This window comes from Battus philenor, unplaced genomic scaffold (genome assembly GCF_028537555.1).
Source record: "Battus philenor isolate CCGP_79_NKW_IND1 unplaced genomic scaffold, ilBatPhil1.0.hap1 SCAF_8, whole genome shotgun sequence".
NCBI classification, from domain to species: Eukaryota; Metazoa; Arthropoda; class Insecta; order Lepidoptera; family Papilionidae; genus Battus; species Battus philenor.
In genome coordinates, this window is record NW_027181748.1 from 14694520 (window position 1) to 14710154 (window position 15635).

The 15635-nt window shown below is 32.2% G+C and overlaps 1 protein-coding gene across 1 annotated transcript in view; it reads left to right on the forward strand.

Moving 5' to 3' along the window:
• The window catches only part of Ance-3 (angiotensin-converting enzyme Ance-3), a 57278-nt gene that overhangs the window by 15510 nt on the left and 26133 nt on the right, over positions 1-15635 (forward strand). Inside the window, exons 2-7 of the mRNA XM_068775364.1 lie at positions 5636-5794; positions 6768-7008; positions 8304-8386; positions 9158-9364; positions 10366-10535; positions 11051-11175. Of these exons, the coding sequence (XP_068631465.1) occupies positions 5636-5794; positions 6768-7008; positions 8304-8386; positions 9158-9364; positions 10366-10535; positions 11051-11175 (985 nt within the window). The remainder of the gene's footprint in view (positions 1-5635; positions 5795-6767; positions 7009-8303; positions 8387-9157; positions 9365-10365; positions 10536-11050; positions 11176-15635) is intronic.

Here is a 15635-nt window from a genome sequence, read left to right on the forward strand (position 1 = left end):
GGTAGCAGCATCTTCTGCATACCATAATACCACACTGCCATAGCTAACCAGCTTGCCGAGCGTGGCGATTATGGTATATCTTTCCATTGATATTTTTGGGCGATTCCTTTGCCTTGCAGTGGGCTTATATGAAATGACACTACAACAAAAACTTTAACACCTTGATATCTATTTAAAATCAAGTTTAAGTGATCAATTTTTCTATAATATATTGCATTTATAATTATTTTCGATTGGAATGCGACATGCCAATAAATTCTGCCAGTATAAAATCTTCAGAGAGAGATAGTAAAGAATAATTTATTTTTTAATTTAATAACCAGAATTTTGAAAATAGTTTTTCTTAATATAACATTGAGTTTTGAATAGAGTGCACACATTTATTGACAGCAAATAACTGTAACCAATTACCCTGTATAACATAGGTATGATAATTTTAACAAATATTTAAATGCCGGAAATTTTAACTCTCATTATAAATGGGGCTGCAAAAGCTCATAAATGAAATATTCAATAATTTTTTGTCCACAAAAGTACAATTTTTTTTTAACTTAAGTTATGAAGCATGGACAAGAAAGACAGATGATATGAAGTAGGGAATAAGAAGATAGAGAGATAATGTGATGAATAAAAGTAAAGAAAGAAAATAAAAAAAGACTTCGATCACCCACGATACGAGTAGAACGAGAGACCCCATCAACGGGACAGTAAAATAAAAAAAAGATCTAAGTTAAAGATGTAAAAAAATTAACAACATTACATTAAGTTATTCTAACTTATAAAGATGTTAGAAACAGTAATATATGGCATATTATGAGGGGAATATCCTCCTTATATAATATATATGCTTATGCTTATATAAAATATGTAAAATAACATAAACAAATATACAAATGTGATAGTTCTGTGATATTTAAGGAACGACGCGAAGGAAGTGAGAAAATTAATAAAGAAATTGATTATAAATAAAATTAAATCTAATAAAGAACATAATCACATAAAATTATTATGAAATAAAAATACACAATAACAATGATTTAATTATGGGAAATTATTAAATTGACTCATAATACGAAGTAAATTCGAAAAACGTGTGAATTACAATACAATTAGGAAGATTTAATTAAAATATTTTTCGAGGATTTTGACCCAGAGGTTTTTGTACGAGTTCTTTTTTTATTTCCTTAATTTTTGTAAACGCAAGTATTTTATATAATGTCTTTAACTCTGTTGCTGTGCAGGTAATGGAAAAATTATTGTTATTACGTTAAGTAACTTCTCTGCAGAAGATTATGTGCACAAGTGTTTATTCATCAAACTGATCAGACGGTGTATTAGCTGTGAATAATCGTAACTTAATAAACATCAATAATCCAGATAAAAATCATCTGTGAAAGGAAAAATTTGCATGGTTCAACTACTCTCTCTCCCTTATTTATGTACAACAATTCACCTTTCTACTTAGCTCCATATTTGTCGGTTTTATTTTATTTTAAATTGTTCCATTTTTATACGGTTGTCAAATTATCTTTTACTGTTTTGTCCTTCGCACAAATCTGATGTCAATCGTTCTTTTTGTATCATTCAAAGGGTTTGGCTTTCGATAAACTTCCCTTCGGAATTAAAGAGTCAGCAAACTGGTATATATTTAAAAAGATTCGAAACATGTTGGCGGAAGAATCGTCATAAGTCTCTAACAACGAATTATAAAATTGTGTGCAATAAAACATAAAATTTAAAATCAAAAATAGGCTCGAGTAAGCAATTTAAACAGGAATAAACTATAGAAGAGTAATATAAGGTAAATAAAAATGTTGAGATAAAGAAAAACCAAAGCACTGTAATAAATATCCTATAAATAATAAAATATAATACATCTGTGATACAAATAAACAACTTAAGCATTATTTAAATAACAATAAACTGTCACACATTGTTATGTAAACCTAGACGGTGATAATTGAGGAGAGGATGAAAGGCGATACAAAGAAAGAAAATTAGCAATGTATGAGAATGTTAAATTATGCTATAGGTATTAGAAGAGTGAATGAACGATTATGTGAAGACTGGAAGAGACTGAAAATAGAAAGACACGTGAAAAAATTATTAAAAGTACAATAGTCTCTTTCTCACTCTAAGCTAAGAGTTGGTGACCCTCAACGTGGCCAATAAAAAAAACAACGAATTATGTCTTTAAAGTGTGTGTATATATATATGTATATATATTGTCGATGTTTTTGCAACACAAAAACAGGCGACATGCAATGATCATGTTCCATACATGAATTTTCAACTTTGATGTTTCTGGATGACTGTCTTTACTATTTATTCATCGACTTTGCAATTGGATGCCGAGCTGAAAACTATAGTTATAGTACTTGATATTTATTCAGATATATTAGTTCGCTTACGGGCTCAGTTTTTCATCTTCGTTTATTTCTAGTGAATCTCATATACTCCCTAAAATGCATTTTCCCAATGTAAGTTTGAAAGCAATTTTTGAAAGGCACATTTTTACATTAACAATCACATTTATTCCAGATGTGCAGGAAATACGATCAAAAATATTAAAGATTTAAATTTATTTCTATCGCAAAGTAACTGGAATGGAACCCATAATTTTTGGACGCTTTTCCAATGGAAATCTATACGCTTAATAAACAATGCAGTGCCATCATTGATTCTTTGAATTAATATAAAAAAAGGTTTTAGTTAAAATTTAGTTTTTTTCCGAACGCGTCATACAATGTAACAGATCCGCGTAATGCCCTGAGTTACCTCAAGTAATCTATTGTGTAATGAGTCCAACAAAAACAGCTCGACTTCATTGTCTGTCATGGCTGCCATCTTGTCGTTGATGTCATTTGATAATTGCGTTCTAGAATTTAATAACCGTAAATAAATGTCATTTTCGTATGATTCATATTTTTAGTCATACTTAAACTAACAATAATTGCTTTGTTTTATGTGAGCCTTTATTTTTACGAAGATGTATACGCTAGTATAACAGACGACATTAAAAAACAACTGTGAAGTCGGTAAGTTGAACAAGACAAAAGACTCCCAGTGAAGGAGTTTTTTTCGTAAGTTAGTAGGGCTCTTATAATATTTGCGTCTGCCTGTCAAAAATCAGAAAAGGTTTTGTGTCTCAAACCTGTCAAGGATTGATTAATGTCAAAATCGCTCGATTTTTTGAAAAATGAATAAAAACTCGACCGACATCGGTTCGCAACCATCGTGGCTCCGTGCGATTTCTGGTCATTAAATAAAATTAAAAGACCAATGTGGATACATCGTTTTGAAAAGATTGAGGAAACATCGAATCGAAGGTCTTGAAGGCTATACCGGAAAAAAAAATATTTCTAATTTGTCGAAGACGAAAAATCTTTGGTAAAAATGCGTTTTATGGACGAGAATTACTTTGAAGAGGATGAAATTGATTTGGAAGAATAAATAAAGAATTGATATATTATTAACAAAAAAAAACTACAATTTTTTATTTCATTATCGACTTAGAAAAATAAATTGATACTCGTATTCAACAGGGGAAGTTGCCAGAAGATTCCAGTTTGATCGAAACTAAAATTCGTACTTGAACTAAAATCTATGACCGTTCCAAGTGCGCTCATATCTGAAAAGAACCCACCATAAACTCAGACTGGTTTCTTTTTGTAAACACTTTTCACACTTCACACTTGACATTACTTTTATACTGTAGATGACGTATTTATTTCTAATATTTATTATCATTTAAAAAATCTATCACACTATATAAAGGTTTTTTTAACAAGTTTTTAGATTAAATTTTAATAAAGTTTTTGTGAATTTTGATATAAAAAAGTTGGTATTTACTTTCTGCAATGATTTATTATATATACAGTAAAAGTTCTTTATCCGCGGAATATACGTTTCGCAAATATACCGCCAATACGGAAAGGTAATTTATCTGCATATATACAATATTAAAATAAAAAACTAATATGTAAAAAAACATTTCGATTAATGACCATAATGGTTTGAAAAACTTTGTAATTTTATTTCGCTTGGCAGTTTTTTAAACTCCTTCATTTCAGACTGATAAGCAGCCGTCGCATTGGCAATTTGCCTTAAAAATCATTCCATAGACGTATCAATATTCATAAAGAAATTCCTAAACCTTCAATAAGATTTTTCAAATTAAATGTCAAGTTTTCAGTGCTTGTTAAAGCCTCTTTTCCAAGGGGTTATGAATTTGAAATTTCATCCAAGTTGACTTTACACAAATCTTCATCACGCAATTCAAGCAATTCCTGAATGTTACTTGATTCTATCTTTTCGAACCCAACTTGTCCTATTCCATTCGCGATTTCGGCTATATTTGCAGTCAAAGTATGAATCTGCTCAAATTCATCGTCATATTCCGCAGTCAGAGCAAGACACGTTTTTCCAGCATGGCTTCAATGTGTGTGGCTTCCGAATAGTGAAAACGCGAATAAAGGAAGCGCTAATAAAAAACTTTTACTGTGTGTTTAGCTGAAAAAAAGTCTTACATTATATAAAATAACTTGTATGCTATGGTATATAATGTTTTAGTTTTAGGATAAAACGAAAGTGATGTCTAATATCCATGTCGTGACTACTCAAGGAGCTGTCGGAGGTGCTACACTCGAAATATTGAAAAATTGAATATGAATTGTTGAAATATTAAGGATCCCATATTTAAATGTAAATGTTCTAAAAATAACATACCACACAAGCTTTTAGATCTTACTCTAACCAATGGAACAGTATTTAGCTTTCAAATGTTAATTTAAATATGACATAAACGAAACTTTTAACAGGCGACCTCTAGTCGTCTATGTTATGCAAATCATCGTCACCTTAAAAGGCTTTCACTTATAGCACAGGAAAGCACTTAGCACGTATTCAATGGCTTCATATTCGTACCTCCGTGGCACTTGACCTTGTCCTTATTTATACCGTAATTGGACTATGATTCTACGACAAAAGGTATAGAATATAAAGTAGGTCGTGTTTTTTTTAGTGTTTCTTTAGAAATATTTATGTTGTTATTAGAGTTTTTGTTATTTGTTACGTTCAAAACTTATTATTCAAGACGAGAATTTTGTTCATGTCAAGGTAGAATATGGAATGTTTTGTAACATATTTTACGAGATATGGAAAGGTCTCGAGTATGAACGAAATTAACTTAATTCACCGGATTGGTAAGTTAAAAGAGGTAGTGGTCATACGACAAAGCGCGAAGATAAGTTGACACATTCTGGAACTTTAAGGTCCTGTAGTGAAAACCACGGAATGAAAAGGCTGTGTGCTTCGACCACTCACAAGATCTTCAGTAGACGCTGGATGCAGATCGCATCAAAACCGTTGTTGGTTCCTTTGGGAACCTATGTGGTCTTTAAATTTTTATTTCCCTTTAACGATTTTGCATTAAGTCTTTAATAATAATTGAGCCCGACGACAAGTGACATTTGCCCACGCATTTTCAATAATATAAGTGGCAGAAACAATCGTCCTATTGGAAATCCATAAGGGAAGCCTATATCTAGTAACGGACGTCCTGCAACTGAAATGGTGATAACGGTGATGAAATAGTTTTGATATTATATGGTAATAATTAACCGTTTAATTGCAGCTGGACGCCCAGCAGCGGTACACACTTTTCCAGCGTGGGCTTTGGGAAGCTGCGAAAGAGATCCCTCGTGCTTCGATCAGAGACTTCGGAACATTTAGACAGCTGCAACTACTCTCGGCAATTGGAGCAGCGGCGCTACCGCCTGATCAACTTGACCGCGTAAGTTGCAGTTTATAAGTTACCATTCTAAATTCAAATATGACTTATGAAGTTTAATGAAGTAATGAAAACTTTTTTAATTGTTATATGTTTAAATTTAAATTTGTTAATCTATACACTATAATTTATTTTATAAAAAAAATAATACGTAACATTTTGACACAAAATACTATATATAATTAAGCTGTTACATATGTTACTATTCTGTTTTGTTGAAATATCGTAAGATATGGCGGAAAAGTTAAAAAAAAAGATTTTTTCATTCGAAATGTTTTTTTTATGTGTATTGTTATATTTGCAAATTTTTATTTACATATTAACATAATTTTAAAACTACTTTTCATAATAAGAAAGTCTAGTTTTTTTTTTATTCAAAACTTGCATTCCAAAAACATTAACATAAAAAGTCTAATAACAACAAATTGACATACAGTATATTAAGTATAGTCGTAGAATCTTTATAAGGGTAAATAAATTTAATTTGTTATCAATTAATGTATGGTACACTCTATACAAAAATCATTGGTTTCATAATTAATAACTAACGTAACGCTTTAAAAGCGATTTTAAAATTCGAATTATAATAAATTCAAATTAATTATTGTTTTTTATCTGTCCTTTATAGCCTTGGTACTGCCAGATGCTATTGGCCTGTCGCATTTAAAAAAAAAAACTTTATACGGGCAAATAAGTGTAAAAGTTATAAGAATTTTTGGTGATAAATATATAATACATAAAGGCAATATATATAAATACATTTTGAAGTAATGTTTCCCAACGTGAAGCCCTCACCCCACAGAGGGGCATTTTGATTGTAAAAAGGAGCAATTTGTATGTTGACTCGACGCGAGTTTAACCCTTTCGCTTTAATATAACAATTATATATGTAACAAAAGAGGGCGTAAGAAATTTTAGAAAGGCTAAGGTGGAGCAAAAAGGTTCTATACTGAAGTAGCATGTTTCTTTTTTTCAGTACAATCGTATCATCAACGATATGTTGGCCGTGTATAACACTGCGGAGATTTGCGCGTACAATGAACCGTTCAAGTGTGGGCTGCATCTACAACCGGAGCTCCAGCGCGTGATGTCCCACTCCCGAGACTGGGATGAGCTTCAACACGTCTGGACCGAGTGGAGAAGGAACACAGGGCGAAGGATCAGGGATCTTTATGAACAGTTGGTCGACCTCACGAATCAAGCTGCGAGGTTGAATAGTTAGTAATATTTTTTTTATTGTTATACAAATTGGTAATGTGATCTGACGTTTATTTATTTATTTAATTATTATTGAACCTCCTACTAAGTATATATGACATGTAATAGTTACAATGATGTAACTTTTTTTTATAAATGACACTGTGTAAATGATATAAAGGTTACAGTGATCTTTCGTTAATTAAAAAATAACAAATATTTATCGAAATTATAAAAAAAAATTCAAATAAACATTGATTAATAATTTCTTGACAGTACTGAAATAAACTAATATAACATTGTGATCAAAAAGTTAGGTGAATTTATTATTAAATGTAAATTCATTGTTTATTATTCCAAATAAATTTCATCTCCCTCAAAGTTATACCAGTCCAATAAAACGCACTTCTGCCAACGCTTTTTTTTGCTTTTTGAAACAGTCGGAATAGCCTTTCGATATAGCCTTCAAGGTCTTCTTTAATTCGGTTTTTATCTTCTCAATCTTGTCAAAACGGCATCACCGCATTGGCCTTTTAAATTTGCTGGATAGCTTAAGCACCTCAGAGCCAAATACATGTCGAGTGTTTGACGCTTTTTTACAAAGAAATTGAGCGATTTTGACACCTATAGAGATTTGACGCTTTTGAGATACAAAACATCCACCAAAATTATTTGTGATATTGCAACTTTTGAAAAAAAAAAACACTTGGCAAATGTTATAGACAGTCCTATCATACCTAGGATTAAAACGTAGCTGCCTTCTTAATGCCCGGGAGTTTTAAATGACATTTTTACCATACTTTTTGATCACAGTAGTATATTACAAAATTACCAAGAGTCCGTAAAAATAAATAATAAGCGCCTAGTAAAAATGTATAGCAATTTGTCAACATGCGGATTGTAACATTTTTGTCAGGCGTCTTTAACTATAATTAATCATTTTGTCTTCAACATTAACTATCGGTTCTATATATGGGTACGTATATTTCATAGTTTACGCCTATAGATTCTTCTGCAAGGCATATCCCTCCCCCAAAGATATATGTGGGAGGATATATCATAATCGCCAACGCTTGGTAGGTGAGTTGGCAATCGCAATGTGGTATTATGATATGCTGAACGCTGCTGCTCCTGCTCTGGAAACTTATTTTATGAGCTGTAGGAATCCTGTATAATTAATTTACAAAGTGTGACATATATAACATAGTATCCTGGGAATCGAATCTATGACCTACGATCGCAAATTTCAGTTCTTATCGCTAAGTGACCACAGCATATATTTATAGAAATGTAATTTTAAACTTTTAATTTACAGACTTTACTGATGCTTCTGCCTATTGGATGTTTCCGTACGAGTCGCCCAACTTCAGACAAGATATTGATGAAGTCTGGGAACAGGTAATTTGGTATCCTCATATTAATTGGAATAAGTTAGAGTCACGCCATTACCCAAAGCAGATAATCTTCTTGGTGAATATTCAAATTATTTTATAATTAATACGTATAGTAATGTGTATTTGTATATATATACACTCCTAACTGCCCTCACCATTATGTTTCCCTTAAGGTTGTCTGGCAGAGATCGCCCCGAAGTAAACAAATAAAGGATTTACTTACAAATAATTATAAAAAAGAAAGAAAAAAAAACATCAATTTTAAAATATTTCGAAAAACTCTAAATTCAAATAGCTTTTCAACACTTATCTTTTTCAAATATTATTAAAATCATTATTATATTCGACCAATGCCCCGTAATTTGTATACGAACTTATGATACTAGTTCATGGATTCGATTCTCGGTCACATTTTAGTACGTCAGTTAGTATGACGAAAGTGGCATATAGCATGAAAAATTGTAAAGATTTCCGAACACGAGTTCACATTAAACCGACCTTATAAGTTACTTATTTTAATTAAGTAAGAAAAGGACCAATATTTCGCCATTTCCGCACATGCAGTGGTAGTCGTGTAATAAAATGCACCGCCCGCTAGCCCGCTGATAAATGCGTATGCGGCAAACAATGCGAATCACACAACCGCCACCGCCAAATTAGTCAACACGTGTTTCACCCCTCCACGGGGCATCTTCAGGAGTTATGTTACACCGATTAGTGCCAAACACAGAGTGAGTTATTTTAATTACTCCATCTTAATTAATTATTTATCCAGATTAAGCCACTGTATGAGCTTCTCCACGCGTACGTCCGCCGCCGTCTCCGCGAGGCTTTCGGACCCGAGCGGATCTCTAGATCCGCACCGATCCCCGCCCACGTGCTCGGCGATATGTGGGGACAGAGCTGGTCCGGGATCGTGCCCTACACGCTGCCTTATCCTGGGAAGAACCTGGTGGATGTTACACCCGAAATGATTCAGCAGGTAAATATGAATAGCTGCCCAACGAGGGACGTCCGTCCACATGCTAGACCTTGTAAGGTCTTCGTCAGATTCCATATACAGATTTTTTTTGGGTTTGGGGGGGGATCTTCCGAACATTCAAGATGCCGCACTTCTGGAGGGAGGACTGGGGTATGTTGGATTCCTACCTACTAAAACCCCCCCCGGTGATCGTCCTCTGCGCTATACGGGGGACCGCGGTATCTCCCTGTCAGGGATCAAAAGCCAAAAGCCGAAAGCCCGTCCCTGGGTATGTGTGTATGGTTTACGCTACCCCAGAGACTCCCATGGTGCTATCACGATGGTTCGAGACCACGTCGAACCATCGTCCGTCTCAGAGTCGCCGAAGCTAGTGGAAGTTTAGGGCCCCCACCCTGCCCCTGCTGCTTTGGATGTCGTTTTACTTTTAATTAAATACAAACTAAGTCATAATTTAAAAATACAGAAATAACTCAAGTTTTGTAAGCTCTCTATATAAATCTAGTTTTCGATGTTGATTTATCATTATGTCATCTGATAGACTCTCACTGCTGGGTATATACCATATTAGAGGATCGCTTCGATGACCATATATAACAACTTCCCATGTCGACGCGACCTATATCGTTGGCTAATCTTTCGTTAATTATACTACATCCAGAAATTTTATAATTTGAAAATTGCTAAAGGTACATAAAGTGTTAATAATTCTAATAATAACTGTAAATATTCTGTGCCTTTTAATGAAAACGAGAAGGATATATCAAGATCTATTTTGAGGCCTGTCTAATCAAGGAGGATAAAAATGGAAAGGCGTCAAAGGATATTATGAAATTACTTACAAATTTAACAGCTTTAAGTGCGAAATATTTTATTGTAAATTTTGTTGAAGTACATAAAAAATCAAAAATAAAAGTCTCCATTTTTTATGTAATGCGGAGTAGAAGACAATTAAGTTACAGGATTTATTCTAAGTGTAGCACTTTTTTAATTATGCTTTCCAGGGATACACACCGCTGACGATCTTTCAGTTGGCTGAAGAGTTCTTCGTGTCCATGAACATGTCGGCCATGCCGCAAGACTTTTGGGCTCTAAGTGTTTTGGAGCAGCCAGTTGATCGGCACGTGCACTGTCAGCCGTCAGCATGGGACTTCTGCAATCGCCACGACTTTCGGTAATTTCCATTTTTTTTGTCACTAATTTGCATTGTTTTGAGTGAGCAGGTTCCAAGCCTCAAAGCATTTTCTCGGAAGCCTCGGAGATTTTAATTTGCCCGTTTATCAGCAAAAAATAAGTTAAAAAGCTTTTACATTTAATTACACTCTCCTTATACAGAGTAATCATTTTGAAGGAAGTTACTCTTATTTCAATTGGAATTCTTCAATAACATCTGGCAGTGAAAAGTCTGTTAAGATAATTAATTTTAATATGTAGTAATCAGAATTTAAAACACGCTTTATCTTACTACATTTACATTAGGTTTTGTTTATTGTTTTTGGACTATTTTTGGGGTACATACATACGTACACCCCTACAAGCAACGCAATTTTTACGCTTGTTTCCAACTACCTACAAAAGTAGGTAGTGTAAAAATTTTAATACTGACAAATGAACAATACATTCGACAATTTAAAGGTTTCACTATATTTACACGCAGTTAAAAAAATAATTATTTTTTAATTATTTTAGTATCAAGATGTGCACTCATACAGACATGAAGGACCTAATTACCGCCCACCACGAGATGGCACACGTGGAATATTTCCTCGCCTACAGAAACCAGCCCAAGGTCTTCCGCGACGGCGCCAATCCAGGTCAGTGCTAGCTTTACTACGCCCGGCATTCAGGACGTACTGAATGACCTAATTAGATTTACAGTAATGCCTGAATTTAAAAGGTTTTATGTGACACGAATATTATGTTATTAGATGGTATAGCTTATTTTAGATATATTCACAGTGGTTAAACTAAAATTATCTTTATTCGGACAGTTTATTACAAGCACTTTCGGATTATAAATCAGTATAAAATATACTATAGTAAGATTCCACTGGAAGTCAGTTCATTTGAGAAGAGCCGCCGAGAAATTTAACAGTTGCTCTTTACAAATATAGTTTTATAAAGAGTGTTTGACAATTATTAGCTTTCTGGGTGATCATCAACAACATTTAATTTCACACATTAACATTAGTATAGTATTATTGGATAGAGTTATATACTTTTTTAATAACACGTTTTAATATTGATTTTAAATATCTCCGGTGACAGATCTGAAATTGTTTGTAAGTAAAAGACGTATTAGTGTTTACAATTTACACCGCAAATTGTTTTAGAAAAATAATTTAAAGAAATTAAAATATTTGCTATATCTTCATAGTACGTGTATGAAAATGTGTTTCATATTTACAAAAAATAAGTGAATTTTCCAGAAACTGATGCATTCACAATATAAATACCAGAAGTTAAAAAAATATTTTCACCTAAGACTCGAATTCAACAAGCTAATAATGTTTCTCTGTCTCAATGCTAATAAATCTGTTTAAATGCTAAATGAAAGCTTTCTTTAATTTAAAAAAAATGTTAAAGAAAGTTTGTATGCTAAAAACCTTTGTAGTGCTTATATTATGTAATCTGTTTTCCTAAGGTCTGATATATTCTATCCGAACAAATGGTAGACTCTGTTTGACCTCAAAAATAGGTGAAATTGATCTTAAGTCAAAAATTCTTAGACACACTAGACGTTTTGGAGACGACACATATTTTTTTTCTATAGAAGCGGATGACGTGTTTAAGATGTCAAACCAAAAATTAAACTCTTGGGTACATTGGACTTCTGAGAGACGTAATTCACATGTTTTTCCCAGATAATGTTATTTGAGGTTAGGTACAATTCTGTTCATTCCGTTGTATCTTTTATAAGTCATAATAGAAAAGTTACAGTATTACGGTAAACATTACTTGCGATACACCGGCTCAATGTGTCAAAAACACTACATGAAAATATATTATTATAAATATATATCCAAGGGGAAATTTTTAAATTTGATTTTGAATTTGGAAGAAAAATATCTGTTGCGATAAACAATTTTTTAAAATTAAATTACCAATACTCCATTAAACCAGTGTAATTATTTACCGTATAATTTATGTTTACTACTTATTTGTAATTAAGCATGTATTTCAGAAGTGACAATTTTCCAATGATTGAGACTGCGTTATGAGACTTAATAATTGTGAGAGGTAGAGAAATTTCTTTTATGCAAACCTCTTAAAAGACTGTTAAAAAGCTGTAAACTATAATTCATAGTTTATAAAGTTTAGTATATTATTGTTATTTAAATAAAAAATAATTACTTATTATATTATAATAACATAACAATTAATTAATTATTATATTTTAACGAATTAATTATAATACAATAATTAATTAATAATTATATTATAATTAATTAATGTTAAAGATTATATTGTAGAATGTTTGCTTATAGGTGTAAAAGCTATAAAGAGTCAAATGTATATTAGATTGTTTGTCATCAAAAAAGCTTTAAAGCTTTTATATTTAATTATAATCTCCTTATAAACTCATCCTTCTGAAAAATGATTTTTTTTTAAATTGGAATGCGTCAATGACGTCTGGCAGTACAAAGTAAGCTAGGAAAATTATTAAACAATAATCAATTTCTATATGTAGTAATCCTAATTTTAAATACGCTTTTTGTTACTATATTGTTATCAAGTTTTTTTATTATCTTTAACCATTGTTAGTTGAGTAGGGTATATCATACGTTAATTGATACACAATCAGCTGTTCATTCACTCTTTTGACCACTCACTTGATTTACTTTATATGATTGGAAGATTAGGGTCAGAAATAAAATAACCTCGTTACATATATATTTCGATCAATTTAATGCAGCGAATATATTATGTACAGGCTAACATATATTAAAGAGAGAACAGTGATTCCATCTTTCCACGTGGAGGCTTTGTTGCAAAGGTCCGTGTCGCAGTTGCAGTACGTGACGAATAGATCTCCATTTCCTGTCTGCCTTCTGCACGCCGGATCTCCTATCTTCTCATTCTCCTCCGTTAAATATCCGCAAGAGCGTACAACTCGTACTTTTCCGTATACTGTAAAAGTAAATAATTATTAATATCCATTAAAAAAGGCTACACAAAATTATTAACTCCATAAAAAAACTATGCAATTTACAAAAAAACTGTTCCTTTGACATTCTTCTCTTGATTTACAAAAGTAATCATTAGTCAATATAATAATTATTAACACTAATAACTATAATAACTACGAAAAAATTATTAGTTCTGTATGTGCTACGGAATAGTTATCTTCAAGGTCTAAACACAGATAAGAAAAGATCTCACAGAGGCCCTATATAAAAGTCGCCAGGCATTGTTGGGTTGATTGATTTTAGAAGTGACAGGTTGAATGGTTAGAGGGATAAAACCTTAGGGGGGCAGGGGGATAATTTGAAGCCAATCCTGTCAACTAATGTTTAGTAATACACTTTATCCATATATCATTAAATTTCCAATATAATATATATGGTAATGATAACACAGTAAACGTTTTATGCTTATTAAAATTAATCATATTTTCACTATTTGACCCTGCAGAATTTGTACAGCCAGAAGTAATACGCCTGTCGCATTTTAATTGAAAATAAATACATTTAAAAAACTTTTAGTTTAAACGGTTTATCAACCAATATTGTGGTGGTTGTGAAAAAATATGTACCTAGTCCGTCATATTGGAACGGCGTCCATCTTGAATTTTAAATTTTGACATAATCATCGTGTTTTACTAGTGTAGCCCTTTTTCATTTGATACCCATGTTGAGGGGGTTAAGGAAAAATATGTAATCCGCCATTTTGTATCGGCGGCCATCTTAGATTTATAATGTCATTGATTTTATTATATTGTATTGTCATCTAAATTAAATTTATTGTACCAAATTTCAAATCAATCTGACAACGGGAAGGTGCTTAAATTTCAATTTTTAATTTTGACCCAAATAAACAAATTCCGTAAGGGTCGAACTAAATAAAACCGTTTAAATATAACCGTTACATATTTTAGAGCTTATAGAGGATGATTGAAATATGGTATAATTTTTGTGAGCTATTTACCCTTGTAAAGCTTTTATATCTATAGCCAATCACCTCGTATACACATATATAATTCGGAGTAAAATAAAATTGGACTATAAAAATTATAAAAAAATCACTTACTCTCCATTTTAATGGACCGACAGAATGTAGGTTCCACAGTTGGTATGTGTTCCAATGGTTCTCTTAGGGAGCAGTTGACGACTCCTAAGCTAAAGGGATCGAACTCCTCCCCGCAGCGAGGATCGTAAGCGCTGTTGCAGTCATAGCAGAATATAGAAGATGCTAGAATAAAAAATATATATAAAAAATTTGTCAACTTAAAATAAACTTACGTGGTTACCAATCGCATCCTGAAAAGAGCCTTTAAATAATTAAGTAAGGGTTTAAATTGTTGCGATCTAAAATTCAATTTTAACAATTTAAAAAGAAATTATCAATTTTGAAATGGTTTCATAAGAGCCTCCCATTTTTTTATTATCGTACAAAGTTTGTATTCAAACACATTTACATACATACACTTTTATATAAAAAAGGAAGACATGGATGCACAGACCGCGGCCCGCCGGTCGAATACTGGTGGCCCGCCGACAGCAAAAATAATACTCTCTTACATTCAAAAAATATTGAATTCTATTCCAGAATAATTTTAATAAATTATTATCAATCCTTTATTGTCTTTAATTACCTACACTTCTGGCGGCCGGCCCGCTATCAGTACGTGATTTGCCCGAGTGGTCCCTAGCTTTAACAAGTCTGTGCAACCATGGTCTAAGATATGTGTTACTTGTGAAACTATTATGTGTGCGTATAACCGGTAATAAATTAATAAAATAAAAAATAATATGGCTCTCTTATGTGTTTACATTATATTTTTCTGCACAAATATGAAGTAAATATAAGAATATAAAAAATATGGTTCGCAAATCAGTTTCATATAGTAAGGTTAATTTGAACCAAGTTCACTACACGTAATCCAATACAGATGCAACATGTAAGGTTTCGGAACGCCTAACTCGCTCTGACCCAAATACATTTTCAACTATTATTATTTATATATTTTTACTATTACAAGTTCATTGTAAATATATACATCGAATTGCCAAGTTTTCGTGTAAACAATATTTATTTTTATTCTTTTTTTATA